This window comes from Rattus norvegicus, chromosome X, assembly GCF_021556685.1.
Source record: "Rattus norvegicus strain SHRSP/BbbUtx chromosome X, alternate assembly SHRSP_T2T, whole genome shotgun sequence".
Lineage (NCBI taxonomy): Eukaryota > Metazoa > Chordata > Mammalia > Rodentia > Muridae > Rattus > Rattus norvegicus.
Genome location: NC_141554.1, coordinates 26,665,704 through 26,678,983, shown reverse-complemented (window position 1 = coordinate 26,678,983; position 13,280 = coordinate 26,665,704). Strand labels below are relative to the sequence as shown.

General features: G+C 43.6%; 1 protein-coding gene across 4 annotated transcripts in view; it reads left to right on the top strand.

Annotated features, from left to right (window-relative positions):
- Apex2 (apurinic/apyrimidinic endodeoxyribonuclease 2) overlaps positions 1–13,280 on the top strand; it is a 96,770-nt gene that overhangs the window by 14,942 nt on the left and 68,548 nt on the right. Inside the window, 1 exon segment of one of the 4 annotated variants that reach the window (NM_001079892.1) lies at positions 11,628–12,830. The exons of the other annotated variants lie outside the window; for them this stretch is intronic. Within the exon segment in view, the coding sequence (NP_001073361.1) occupies positions 11,628–12,542 (915 nt within the window). The 3' untranslated portion in view covers positions 12,543–12,830. 4 annotated transcript variants of the gene reach the window in all.

Genomic DNA, 13,280 nt, shown 5'->3' with positions numbered 1-13,280 from the left:
TTGATAGCTGAGTAATATTCCATTGTGTAGATGTACCACATTTTCTGTATCCATTCCTCTGTTGAAGGGCATCTGGGTTCTTTCCAGCTTCTGGCTATTATAAATAAGGCTGCGATGAACATAGTGGAGCACGTGTCTCTTTTATATGTTGAGGCATCTTTTGGGTATATGCCCAAGAGAGGTATAGCTGGATCCTCAGGCAATTCAATGTCCAATTTTCTGAGGAACCTCCAGACTGATTTCCAGAATGGTTTTACCAGTCTGCAATCCCACCAACAATGGAGGAGTGTTCCTCTTTCTCCACATCCTCGCCAGCATCTGCTGTCACCTGAGTTTTTGATCTTAGCCAATCGCACTGGTGTGAGGTGAAATCTCAGGGTTGTTTTGATTTGCATTTCCCTTATGACTAAAGATGTTGAACATTTCTTTAGGTGTTTCTCAGCCATTCGGCATTCCTCAGCTGTGAATTCTTTGTTTAGCTCTGAACCCCATTTTTTTTTTGTATTTTTTTTTTATTAACTTGAGTATTTCTTATATACATTTCGAGTGTTATTCCCTTTCCCGGTTTCCGGGCAAACATCCCCCTCCTCCCTCCCCTTCCTTATGGGTGTTCCCCTCCCAACCCTCCCCCCATTGCCGCCCTCCCCCCATAGACTAGTTCACTGGGGGTTCAGTCTTAGCAGGACCCAGGGCTTCCCCTTCCACTGGTGCTCTTACTAGGATATTCATTGCTACCTATGGGGTCAGCGTCCAGGGTCAGTCCATGTATAGTCTTTAGGTAGTGGCTTAGTCCCTGGAAGCTCTGGTTGCTTGGCATTGTTGTACTTTTGGGGTCTCGAGCCCCTTCAAGCTCTTCCAGTTCTTTCTCTGATTCCTTCAATAGGGGACCTATTCTCAGTTCAGTGGTTTGCTGCTGGCATTCGCCTCTGTATTTGCTGTATTCTGGCTGTGTCTCTCAGGAGCGATCTACATCCGGCTCCTGTCGGTCTGCACTTCTTTGCTTCATCCATCTTGTCTAATTGGGTGTCTGTATATGTATGGGCCACATGTGGGGCAGGCTCTAAATGGGTGTTCCTTAAGTCTCTGTTTTAATCTTTGCCTCTCCCTTCCCTGCCAAGGGTATTCTTTTTCCTCATTTAAAGAAGGAGTGAAGCATTCACATTTTGATCATCCGTCTTGAGTTTCGTTTGTTCTAGGGATCTAGGGTAATTCAAGCATTTGGGCTAATAGCCACTTATCAATGAGTGCATACCATGTATGTCTTTCTGTGATTGGGTTAGCTCACTCAGGATGATATTTTCCAGTTCCAACCATTTGCCTACGAATTTCATAAACTCGTTGTTTTTGATAGCTGAGTAATATTCCATTGTGTAGATGTACCACATTTTCTGTATCCATTCCTCTGTTGAAGGGCATCTGGGTTCTTTCCAGCTTCTGGCTATTATAAATAAGGCTGCGATGAACATAGTGGAGCACGTGTCTCTTTTATATGTTGAGGCATCTTTTGGGTATATGCCCAAGAGAGGTATAGCTGGATCCTCAGGCAATTCAATGTCCAATTTTCTGAGGAACCTCCAGACTGATTTCCAGAATGGTTTTACCAGTCTGCAATCCCACCAACAATGGAGGAGTGTTCCTCTTTCTCCACATCCTCGCCAGCATCTGCTGTCACCTGAGTTTTTGATCTTAGCCAATCGCACTGGTGTGAGGTGAAATCTCAGGGTTGTTTTGATTTGCATTTCCCTTATGACTAAAGATGTTGAACATTTCTTTAGGTGTTTCTCAGCCATTCGGCATTCCTCAGCTGTGAATTCTTTGTTTAGCTCTGAACCCCATTTTTTTTTTGTATTTTTTTTTTATTAACTTGAGTATTTCTTATATACATTTCGAGTGTTATTCCCTTTCCCGGTTTCCGGGCAAACATCCCCCTCCTCCCTCCCCTTCCTTATGGGTGTTCCCCTCCCAACCCTCCCCCCATTGCCGCCCTCCCCCCATAGACTAGTTCACTGGGGGTTCAGTCTTAGCAGGACCCAGGGCTTCCCCTTCCACTGGTGCTCTTACTAGGATATTCATTGCTACCTATGGGGTCAGCGTCCAGGGTCAGTCCATGTATAGTCTTTAGGTAGTGGCTTAGTCCCTGGAAGCTCTGGTTGCTTGGCATTGTTGTACTTTTGGGGTCTCGAGCCCCTTCAAGCTCTTCCAGTTCTTTCTCTGATTCCTTCAATAGGGGACCTATTCTCAGTTCAGTGGTTTGCTGCTGGCATTCGCCTCTGTATTTGCTGTATTCTGGCTGTGTCTCTCAGGAGCGATCTACATCCGGCTCCTGTCGGTCTGCACTTCTTTGCTTCATCCATCTTGTCTAATTGGGTGTCTGTATATGTATGGGCCACATGTGGGGCAGGCTCTAAATGGGTGTTCCTTAAGTCTCTGTTTTAATCTTTGCCTCTCCCTTCCCTGCCAAGGGTATTCTTTTTCCTCATTTAAAGAAGGAGTGAAGCATTCACATTTTGATCATCCGTCTTGAGTTTCGTTTGTTCTAGGGATCTAGGGTAATTCAAGCATTTGGGCTAATAGCCACTTATCAATGAGTGCATACCATGTATGTCTTTCTGTGATTGGGTTAGCTCACTCAGGATGATATTTTCCAGTTCCAACCATTTGCCTACGAATTTCATAAACTCGTTGTTTTTGATAGCTGAGTAATATTCCATTGTGTAGATGTACCACATTTTCTGTATCCATTCCTCTGTTGAAGGGCATCTGGGTTCTTTCCAGCTTCTGGCTATTATAAATAAGGCTGCGATGAACATAGTGGAGCACGTGTCTCTTTTATATGTTGAGGCATCTTTTGGGTATATGCCCAAGAGAGGTATAGCTGGATCCTCAGGCAATTCAATGTCCAATTTTCTGAGGAACCTCCAGACTGATTTCCAGAATGGTTTTACCAGTCTGCAATCCCACCAACAATGGAGGAGTGTTCCTCTTTCTCCACATCCTCGCCAGCATCTGCTGTCACCTGAGTTTTTGATCTTAGCCAATCGCACTGGTGTGAGGTGAAATCTCAGGGTTGTTTTGATTTGCATTTCCCTTATGACTAAAGATGTTGAACATTTCTTTAGGTGTTTCTCAGCCATTCGGCATTCCTCAGCTGTGAATTCTTTGTTTAGCTCTGAACCCCATTTTTTAATAGGGTTATTTGTTTCCCTGCGGTCTAACTTCTTGAGTTCTTTGTATATTTTGGATATAAGGCCTCTATCTGTTGTAGGATTGGTAAAGATCTTTTCCCAATCTGTTGGTTGCCGTTTTGTCCTAACCACAGTGTCCTTTGCCTTACAGAAGCTTTGCAGTTTTATGAGATCCCATTTGTCGATTCTTGATCTTAGAGCATAAGCCATTGGTGTTTTGTTCAGGAAATTTTTTCCAGTGCCCATGTGTTCCAGATGCTTCCCTAGTTTTTCTTCTATTAGTTTGAGTGTGTCTGGTTTGATGTGGAGGTCCTTGATCCACTTGGACTTAAGCTTTGTACAGGGTGATAAGCATGGATCGATCTGCATTCTTGGTTAAAGTCACACCGAGGTACTTTATATTATTTGGGTCTATTATGAAGGGTGTCGTTTCCCTAATTTCTTTCTCGGCTTGTTTCTCTTTTGTATAGAGGAAGGCAACTGATTTATTTGAGTTAATTTTATACCCAGCCACTTTGCTGAAGTTGTTTATCAGCTTTAGTAGTTCTCTGGTGGAACTTTTGGGATCACTTAAATATACTATCATGTCATCTGCAAATAGTGATATTTTGACCTCTTCTTTTCCGATCTGTATCCCTTTGATCTCCTTTTGTTGTCTGATTGCTCTGGCTAGAACTTCAAGAACTATATTGAATAAGTAGGGAGAGAGTGGGCAGCCTTGTCTAGTCCCTGATTTTAGTGGGATTGCTTCAAGTTTCTCTCCCTTTAGTTTAATGTTAGCAACTGGTTTGCTGTATATGGCTTTTACTATGTTTAGGTATGGGCCTTGAATTCCTATTCTTTCCAGGACTTTTATCATGAAGGGGTGTTGAATTTTGTCAAATGCTTTCTCAGCATCTAATGAAATGATCATGTGGTTCTGTTCTTTCAGTTTGTTTATATAATGGATCACGTTGATGGTTTTCCGTATATTAAACCATCCCTGCATGCCTGGGATGAAGCCTACTTGATCATTGTGGATGATTGTTTTGATGTGCTCTTGAATTCGGTTTGCCAGAATTTTATTGAGTATTTTTGCGTCGATATTCATAAGGGAAATTGGTCTGAAGTTCTCTTTCTCTGTTGTGTCTTTTTGTGGTTTAGGTATAAGAGTAATTGTGGCTTCGTAGAAGGAATTCGGTAGGGCTCCATCTGTTTCAATTTTGTGGAATAGTTTGGATAATATTGGTATGAGGTCTTCTATGAAGGTTTGATAGAATTCTGCACTAAACCCGTCTGGACCTGGGCTCTTTTTGGTTGGGAGACCTTTAATGACTGCTTCTATTTCCTTAGGAGTTATGGGGTTGTTTAACTGGTTTATCTGTTCCTGATTTAACTTCGATACCTGGTATCTGTCTAGGAAATTGTCCATTTCCTGAAGATTTTCAAATTTTGTTGAATATAGGTTTTTATAGTAAGATCTGATGATTTTTTGAATTTCCTCCGAATCTGTAGTTATGTCTCCCTTTTCATTTCTGATTTTGTTAATTTGGACACACTCTCTGTGTCCTCTCGTTAGTCTGGCTAAGGGTTTATCTATCTTGTTGATTTTCTCAAAGAACCAACTTTTGGTTCTGTTGATTCTTTCTATGGTCCTTTTTGTTTCTACTTGGTTGATTTCAGCTCTGAGTTTGATTATTTCCTGCCTTCTACTCCTCCTGGGTGTATTTGCTTCTTTTTGTTCTAGAGCTTTTAGGTGTGCTGTCATGCTGCTGACATATGATCTTTCCTGTTTCTTTCTGCAGGCACTCAGCACTATGAGTTTTCCTCTTAGCACAGCTTTCATTGTGTCCCATAAGTTTGGGTATGTTGTATCTTCATTTTCATTAAATTCTAAAAAGTTTTTAATTTCTTTCTTTATTTCTTCCTTGACCAGGTTATCATTGAGTAGAGCATTGTTCAATTTCCACGTATATGTGGGCATTCTTCCCTTATTGTTATTGAAGACCAGTTTTAGGCCGTGGTGGTCCGATAGCACGCATGGGATTATTTCTATCTTTCTGTACCTGTTGAGGCCCGTTTTCTGACCAATTATATGGTCAATTTTGGAGAAAGTACCATGAGGAGCTGAGAAGAAGGTATATCCTTTTGCTTTAGGATAGAATGTTCTATAAATATCCGTTAAGTCCATTTGGCTCATGACTTCTCTTAGTCTGTCTACATCACTGTTTAATTTCTGTTACCATGATCTGTCCATTGATGAGAGTGGGGTGTTGAAATCTCCCACTATTATTGTGTGAGGTGCAATGTGTGTTTTGAGCTTTAGTAAGGTTTCTTTTACGTATGTAGGTGCCCTTGTATTTGGGGCATAGATATTTAGGATTGAGAGTTCATCTTGGTTGATTTTTCCTTTGATGAATATGAAGTGTCCTTCCTTATCTTTTTTGATGAATTTTAGTTGGAAATTGGTTTTATTTGATATTAGAATGGCTACTCCAGCTTGCTTCTTCTGACCATTTGCTTGGAAAGTTGTTTTCCAGCCTTTCACTCTGAGGTAGTGTCTGTCTTTGTCTCTGAGGTGTGTTTCCTGTAGGCAGCAGAATGCAGGGTCCTCGTTGCGTATCCAGTTTGTTAATCTATGTCTTTTTATTGGGGAGTTGAGGCCATTGATATTGAGAGATATTAAGGAATAGTGATTATTGCTTCCCGTTATATTCATGTTTGGATGTGAGGTTATGTTTGTGTGCTTTCATTCTCTTTGTTTTGTTGCCAAGACGATTAGTTTCTTGCTTCTTCTAGGGTATAGCTTGCCTCCTTATGTTGGGCTTTACCATTTATTATCCTTTGTAGTGCTGGATTTGTAGAAAGATATTGTGTAAATTTGGTTTTGTCATGGAATATCTTGGTTTCTCCATCAATGTTAATTGAGAGTTTTGCTGGATACAGTAATCTGGGCTGGCATTTGTGTTCTCTTAGGGTCTGTATAACATCAGTCCAGGATCTTCTGGCCTTCATAGTTTCTGGCGAGAAGTCTGGTGTGATTCTGATAGGTCTGCCTTTATATGTTACTTGACCTTTTTCCCTTACTGCTTTTAATATTCTTTCTTTATTTTGTGCGTTTGGTGTTTTGACAATTATGTGACGGGAGGTGTTTCTTTTCTGGTCCAATCTATTTGGAGTTCTGTAGGCTTCTTGTATGTCTATGGGTATCTCTTTTTTTAGGTTAGGGAAGTTTTCTTCTATGATTTTGTTGAAGATATTTACTGGTCCTTTGAGCTGGGAGTCTTCACTCTCTTCTATACCTATTATCCTTAGGTTTGATCTTCTCATTGAGTCCTGGATTTCCTGTATGTTTTGGACCAGTAGCTTTTTCCGCTTTACATTATCTTTGACAGTTGAGTCAATGATTTCTATGGAATCTTCTGCTCCTGAGATTCTCTCTTCCATCTCTTGTATTCTGTTGGTGAAGCTTGTATCTACAGCTCCTTGTCTCTTCTTTTGGTTTTCTATATCCAGGGTTGTTTCCATGTGTTCTTTCTTGATTGCTTCTATTTCCATTTTTAATTCCTTCAACTGTTTGATTGTGTTTTCCTGGAATTCTTTCAGGGATTTTTGCGATTCCTCTCTGTAGGCTTTTACTTGTTTATTAATGTTTTCCTGTGCTTCCCTAAGTGTGTTCATGTCTTTCTTGAAGTCCTCCAGCATCATGATCAAATATGATTTTGAAACTAGATCTTGCTTTTCTGGTGTGTTTGGATATTCCATGTTTGTTTTGGTGGGAGAATTGGGCTCCGATGATGGCATGTAGTCTTGGTTTCTGTTGCTTGGGTTCCTGCGCTTGCCTCTCGCCATCAGATTATCTCTAGTGTTACTTTGTTCTGCTATTTCTGACAGTGGCTAGACTGTCCTATAAGCCTGTGTGTCAGGAGTGCTGTAGACCTGTTTTCCTCTCTTTCAGTCAGTTATGGGGACAGAGTGTTCTGCTTTCGGGCGTGTAGTTTTTCCTCTCTACAGGTCTTCAGCTGTTCCTGTGGGCCTGTGTCTTGAGTTCACCAGGCAGCTTTCTTGCAGCAGAAAATTTGGTCTTACCTGTGGTCCCGAGGCTCAGGTTTGCTCGTGGGGTGCTGCCCAGGGGCTCTCTGCAGCGGCAGCAACCAGGAAGACCTGTGCCGCCCCTTCCGGGAGCTTCAGTGCACCAGGGTTCCAGATGGTCTTTGGCTTTTTCCTCTGGCGTCCGAGATGTGTGTGCAGGGAGCAGTCTCTTCTGGTTTCCCAGTCTTGTCTGCCTCTCTGAAGGTTTAGCTCTCCCTCCCACGGGATTTGGGTGCAGAGAACTGTTTATCCGGTCTGTTTCCTTCAGGGTCCGGCGGTGTCTCTGGCAGGGGTCCTGCCGCTCCTGGGCCCTCCCCCACAGGAGCCCAGAGGCCTTATACAGTTTCCTCTTGGGCCAGGGATGTGGGCAGGGGTGAGCAGTGTTGGTGGTCTCTTCCGCTCTGCAGCCTCAGGAGTGCCCACCTGACTAGGCGGTTGGGTCTCTCTCTCACCGGGTCTGGGAGCAGAGAGCTGCTGCGGGCCGGGATCCGCGGGTGTGGGACTTCCGGTAAACACAGAACGTGCCCGGTCCTAGAGAAATTCTGCTTCCGTGTGTCCCAAGCTCACCAGGCAGCTTTCTTGCAGCAGAAAATTTGGTCTTACCTGTGGTCCCGAGGCTCAGGTTCGCTCGTGGGGTGCTGCCCAGGGGCTCTCTGCAGCGGCAGCAACCAGGAAGTTTTCTAATATGTTTTATTGAAAATAGTTTCTACCCCTTTGGGCAGTGTAATTTTTCTTCTATTTTCTCTTATTTTTAGGTTTGGTCTTTTCATAGTATCCCAGATTTTCTGAATATTTTTTGCCTGGATTTTTTTTTTTGATTTAACATTTTTTTTGATAGTGGTATTCATTTCTTCTACTTTGTCTCAAACATTACAGATTCTCTCTTCCATGGCTTATATTCTGTTGGTGAGGCTTGCTTGTATGGTTCCTTTTCAAGTTTCTAAATTTATCATTTCCAGTTTTATGTCAGTTTGGGTTTTCTTTAGTGATTCTATTTTTACTTTGATATCTTGAACTATTTTCATTACTTCATTCCACCGTATGTATTTTCACAAACTTCATAAAAGGACTTATTTGTATCTTTAAGGTCCTTGGACATATCCATAATAGATATTTTGACATCTTTGTCTTGTGCTTCAGTCATATTGCATTTCTCTCAGGGCCTACGATAGTAGAGATACTGGATTCTAGGAGAGACACTCTGTCCTGGCTTTTATTGATTGTGTTTTTATGTTTACGCATCTGGGATTAGGAAGATTATAATTATAGGTGTTGATATCTGGTCTTGCCTTTGTTGGATGGGTGTTCCATTCCTTAGATTTTGTTAATGTGCCTGGTTCTAAGGAAAGAAAGTGTGATGGCTGTATGTATGCTGCCTTGTAGAGAATTCTCCTGTAGGCCAGTGGTTGCAGAGAAGACTAGTGTTGTCCTAGGAGAGAAGACCGAGAGAGGCTTCACATCTAGAGGTAGATTTCACAGGGAGTTGGAAGGTGCAGTAGAAGAGGGCAGGGAATCTATCAAGTAGGTTGTGGCAAGGCAAAGAATTGCCTAGACAGACAGACAGACATGAACCAAGTGTTGGGGTCTCTGGTGAATGAAGGTGAATTAGTAGGAGGTGCATTGTCAGCAGGCTGTCGCCAGGCTGAGAGTGAGAATCAGGAGATTGTAATGGAAGACAGGAACTGTAACATGTTAAACTTACTTGAATCCCTGCCAGCTGTAGCTACTGCAGGTTCCTGGTAGAAAGATTTTTTAGGGTTTTGGAGGCTGACACATGAGAAAGAGATGGACTAGAAGGGATGTTGAGAAGGTTCATAGGAACGAGGCAAACTGGGTGTGCTACAAGCGTTGGTCAAGTCCCTAGGGAACAGGGGCAGAGTGGGAGGACTATCCCCTTCAGGTGGTCTGTTTGTTGTAAGGCTGGGGATGGGAACAGGGAAATAGCCATGGAGGACAGAAAGGAAGGTGAAGTTGGCCTACCTGCTTCCCAGGCCAGTGTGGACATTGGGTTTCCAGGTAGAGAGTGTTTCTAGGCATCAGCAGCTGACACAAAGGAACAGGAATGGGCTTGAAGGTGTAGGTGGACTGAGAGGGTCCACAGGAAGTAGGAAAGCTGGGTCTGCCTCGAGGTTTGGAGGAGGGTCCAGGGAATGAAGGAAGAATGGGAGGACAATCTCCTCCAAGCATTCCACCACAGGGCTGGGAATGAGGCCAGAGAATTGCAATATAAGACAGGAAGGAGAGTGACGATGGTGGACCAGCTTCCAGGCCAGTTGGCCACTGGGTTGAGAGTGGAGTCTGGACTAGGTATCCCTTGCTCTAAGGTCAGACAAGGTTTAGACCAAGAATCTCTTACTAGCTACCTAAATGTGAGGAAAGGTTAGTTTATAAAGTTGCCTTAGGGAGAAGAAAAGTACTTTCTCGTTTGCTTTGAGGAAGTAGTTATAATCTCGAAAGCATGAGTGAGAACAGATTGTATGACACCATCGAAGACATGATCAGTGGTGGCACAGTACAACTCATCCCTGGAGTTTAGAAATGGAACATGGGAAGATTCCTTAGTTGGTGTTTAAGAGAGCCACAGAAACTCTTGGCAGAACTGGGCTAATATGAAGTGATGACAATATGGCAAAGTTGAAAAACACTACAAAGTGCAAGCTTTTGGTCACTCCCTGCCTCATACTGCATTGGTAGTAATTCTTGTTGTTTCAGCTTTCCATGGTAGTGCTGGATACTGTTCTGCCTTCTCCAGTTAGTTCAGAGCTACCTTAGATGTCTCCAGGCCACCTTTATGATTGTTCCAGAAAAGAACTAATGGCGCCAGGTGATGGGTACAGTCCTTTACAAACAAAGGCATGCCCCTGCTTCCCACCACAGCTATTTGTCTAGTCTTCTTATCCTTCTCTGTCTATCTTTTCACCACAGGCAGCAAGTCAGTAGCCTTTGTTCTCTTCAAATTATCTCATGGTTACCTTTTTGTGTCTTCTTAGTCACTACACTGGTCTAAGTACCCATCGCCTGTTCCTTGATGGGTTATGGTAGTCTTATCTTACTGGAATCTTCAGTCTGGTGTTCCCTCAGGTTACTGAGATATTTTACACTCTCCTTCTACAAGCCCATCACAGAGTTGTTCTTACAGTTTGGAGCCCCATATACTGGAGTTACTACCACATGACCTTCACATCTTGTTCCCAGATCCTTTCCCCAAGCAAGCATCCTTTGATATCAAGACTATATCTACTTTGCCCCTAGCATCAATTCTGTCACAAAACAGTTGTTCCGTGATATGTTGTTACACTAAATCAATGAGTGTGCAAGTGGGTGGGCTGGATAAATGTATGAGGTGGATGGATCAGGGATCAGAGACAAAAGCACAGATGTGTATGCCTGGATCCCCTAAGTTTCCGAGTGAAGAGGGATGTCAGTGTGGACACTGACACACAGTATAGCCCAGGGTGGCCTCAAATTCACACCAGTTCTCCTGCCTCAGCCTTCTGAGTGCTAGATTTACAGGTACAACCATGATTTGTTTTGTTTGACAATCTTTCAAAAAGCAGTTCTGGGAATTACTTTGATTAAACAAACAACAGACCTTCACATTTGACAAGTGTTGGATAGACAAAAAGACAAATGAATATTTTTTAAAGACATTTTTATTTTAAGTTATGTGTCTATGGGAGGATGCACGTAAGTGCAGGTGCCTATAGAAACTGGGGGCATTGGATTCCCTGGAACTGCAGTGGCTCTGAGATGTCTGTATGGGTACTGAAGTCTAACTCAGATGCACTGCAAGGGTAGGACACATTTTAAGCACTGAGCTTTTGCTTTAATCCCAGACTTTGATTTGTAGCATCATTTATTTAAATGCTCATGTTGTAGGGATGATGCTGGAGAGATGGTTCAGCTATGAAAAGTGATTACAGAGGACTTGGGTTTAATTACCAGCCCCCATATGGCAGCTCAGAACACCAGTTCCTTTAATTAGTCAGTCTTTTTTTTTTTTTTTTGGTTCTTTTTTTCGGAGCTGGGGACCGAACCCAGGGCCTTGTGCTTCCTAGGCAAGCGCTCTACCACTGAGCTAAATCCCCAACCCCTAGAACACCAGTTCCTAAGAACTTGATGACCTGATAACCTATTCTGGCCCCCATGGGCACTGTGTGAACATGGTACACAGACAGTGAAGGCAAAAGACCCATACATAAAAATAAATAACGGAAGAAAGAAAGAAAGCAAAGCCCATCCCTGGTCTGGGTATATGACCTTGAACAGGAATCTTGTTATTTTCTTATTTGTAAAATGAAGCAGTTAGTCTAAATTTTGTCCTGTTTTAAGGATCTAGTTTTGGCTTTTCATTCCCTTTCCCTTTCCCAGGAATGCTTTGAAGAGGACCCAGGGCGTAAGTGGATGGATGGCTTGCTCAGTAACCCAGGGAATGAGGCTGGACCCCACATAGGGCACTTCATGGATAGTTTCCGCTACTTCCATCCAAAACAGCAGAGGGCTTTCACCTGCTGGTCAGTGGTCAGTGGGGCTCGCCATCTCAACTATGGCTCTCGACTTGATTATGTCCTGGGAGATAGGAGCTTGGTCATAGATACCTTCCAGGCCTCCTTTCTACTCCCTGAAGTGATGGGCTCTGACCATTGCCCCGTGGGAGCTGTCTTAAATGTATCCTGTGTGCCAGCAAAACAGTGCCCAGCTCTGTGTACCCGCTTCCTCCCTGAGTTTGCAGGTACCCAGCTCAAGATTCTTCGCTTCCTAGTTCCTCTTGAACAAGAACCTGTGAAGGAACAGCCAGTCCTGCAGCCCAGTCATCAAATCCAGGCACAGAAACAGCCAAGCAAAGCCCGCATACATTCAACCAGGCTTCGGAAAACTCAAGGTGTCCCCAAAAGAAACCAGAAAAGCCTGATGAGTTACTTCCAGCCTTCCTCTAACCTTTCCCAAACTTCTGATGTAGAACTGCCTACCCTGCCTCTGGTGAGCCCTCTTACAAGCACAAAGACTGCAGAAGAGGTGGCAATGGCCACAGTGGTAAAAGAGAAGAACAAGGTTCCAGAGGCCAAAGATGAGAAGGAAGTAAGGACTGCCTTCTGGAAGTCTATGCTGAGTGGGCCCTCACCAATGCCCCTCTGTGGAGGCCACAGGGAGCCATGTGTAATGCGTACTGTAAAAAAAGCAGGACCCAACTTTGGCCGCCATTTCTATATGTGTGCTAGACCCCGAGGTCCTCCCAGTGACCCCTCCTCCCGCTGTAACTTCTTCCTCTGGAGTAGGCCCAGCTGAACAGACCGAGGCATAGGGATATCTGCGTATTCACCCCATACACAGGGTCGATACCAGGTCCCTGCCTTTGAAGATGTCTTCCCACCGAGACTTCTTTTCCTTTGCTTTCTCTTCTCTTGGTTCACTCCCTTCCTTCCCTTCTTCCCCTAATGCCTCTCCCATTCTCATATCTCTGTTTCTTCCTCTTTGTAACTTGTAGGAGCAAGGTACTAAGTTAACCCCTTCTGCTCTTGCTGGGGTATAAATAACATTTTGTTCATAAATAAAGTTCATATTTTTGTTTCAGTATACCATGTTGAGTGGATATTTTATACACACCCTAAAAAGTTGAGTCAGAGGCTCTCTCAGTGTGAGGCTTGCTTGGCCTCATTGTAGCCCAGTGAGATACTACAAAGGCAGCATGGTAGAAGGAGGAGCTGTGCTCTCCATGGAAGGGGTCTGGTGAGCTCTGGGGATTATCTCCTACTCTGAGTTGGGATCAGTGAGGAAGATGGGCGTGGTGTGTGGGTGTGTATTCTTAAGAGTGTCCCAGATAGTGTGTTCTTCAGCTGTTACAGATGAATCACCAAAGAGAAGAACCAGTGTTTCAGCCTTCAGAGCTCAAGGGTCTGAGGTACCATAAGTCTCAGGGAAGATGACCACCTTGGTCACTAGAGTTACTAATTTGCTGTTGGGAACCTTGCTGTGAAGACATGTGTACTGTAGCCAAGCCTCTTCCTTCACCTTAAGAAAGGATAG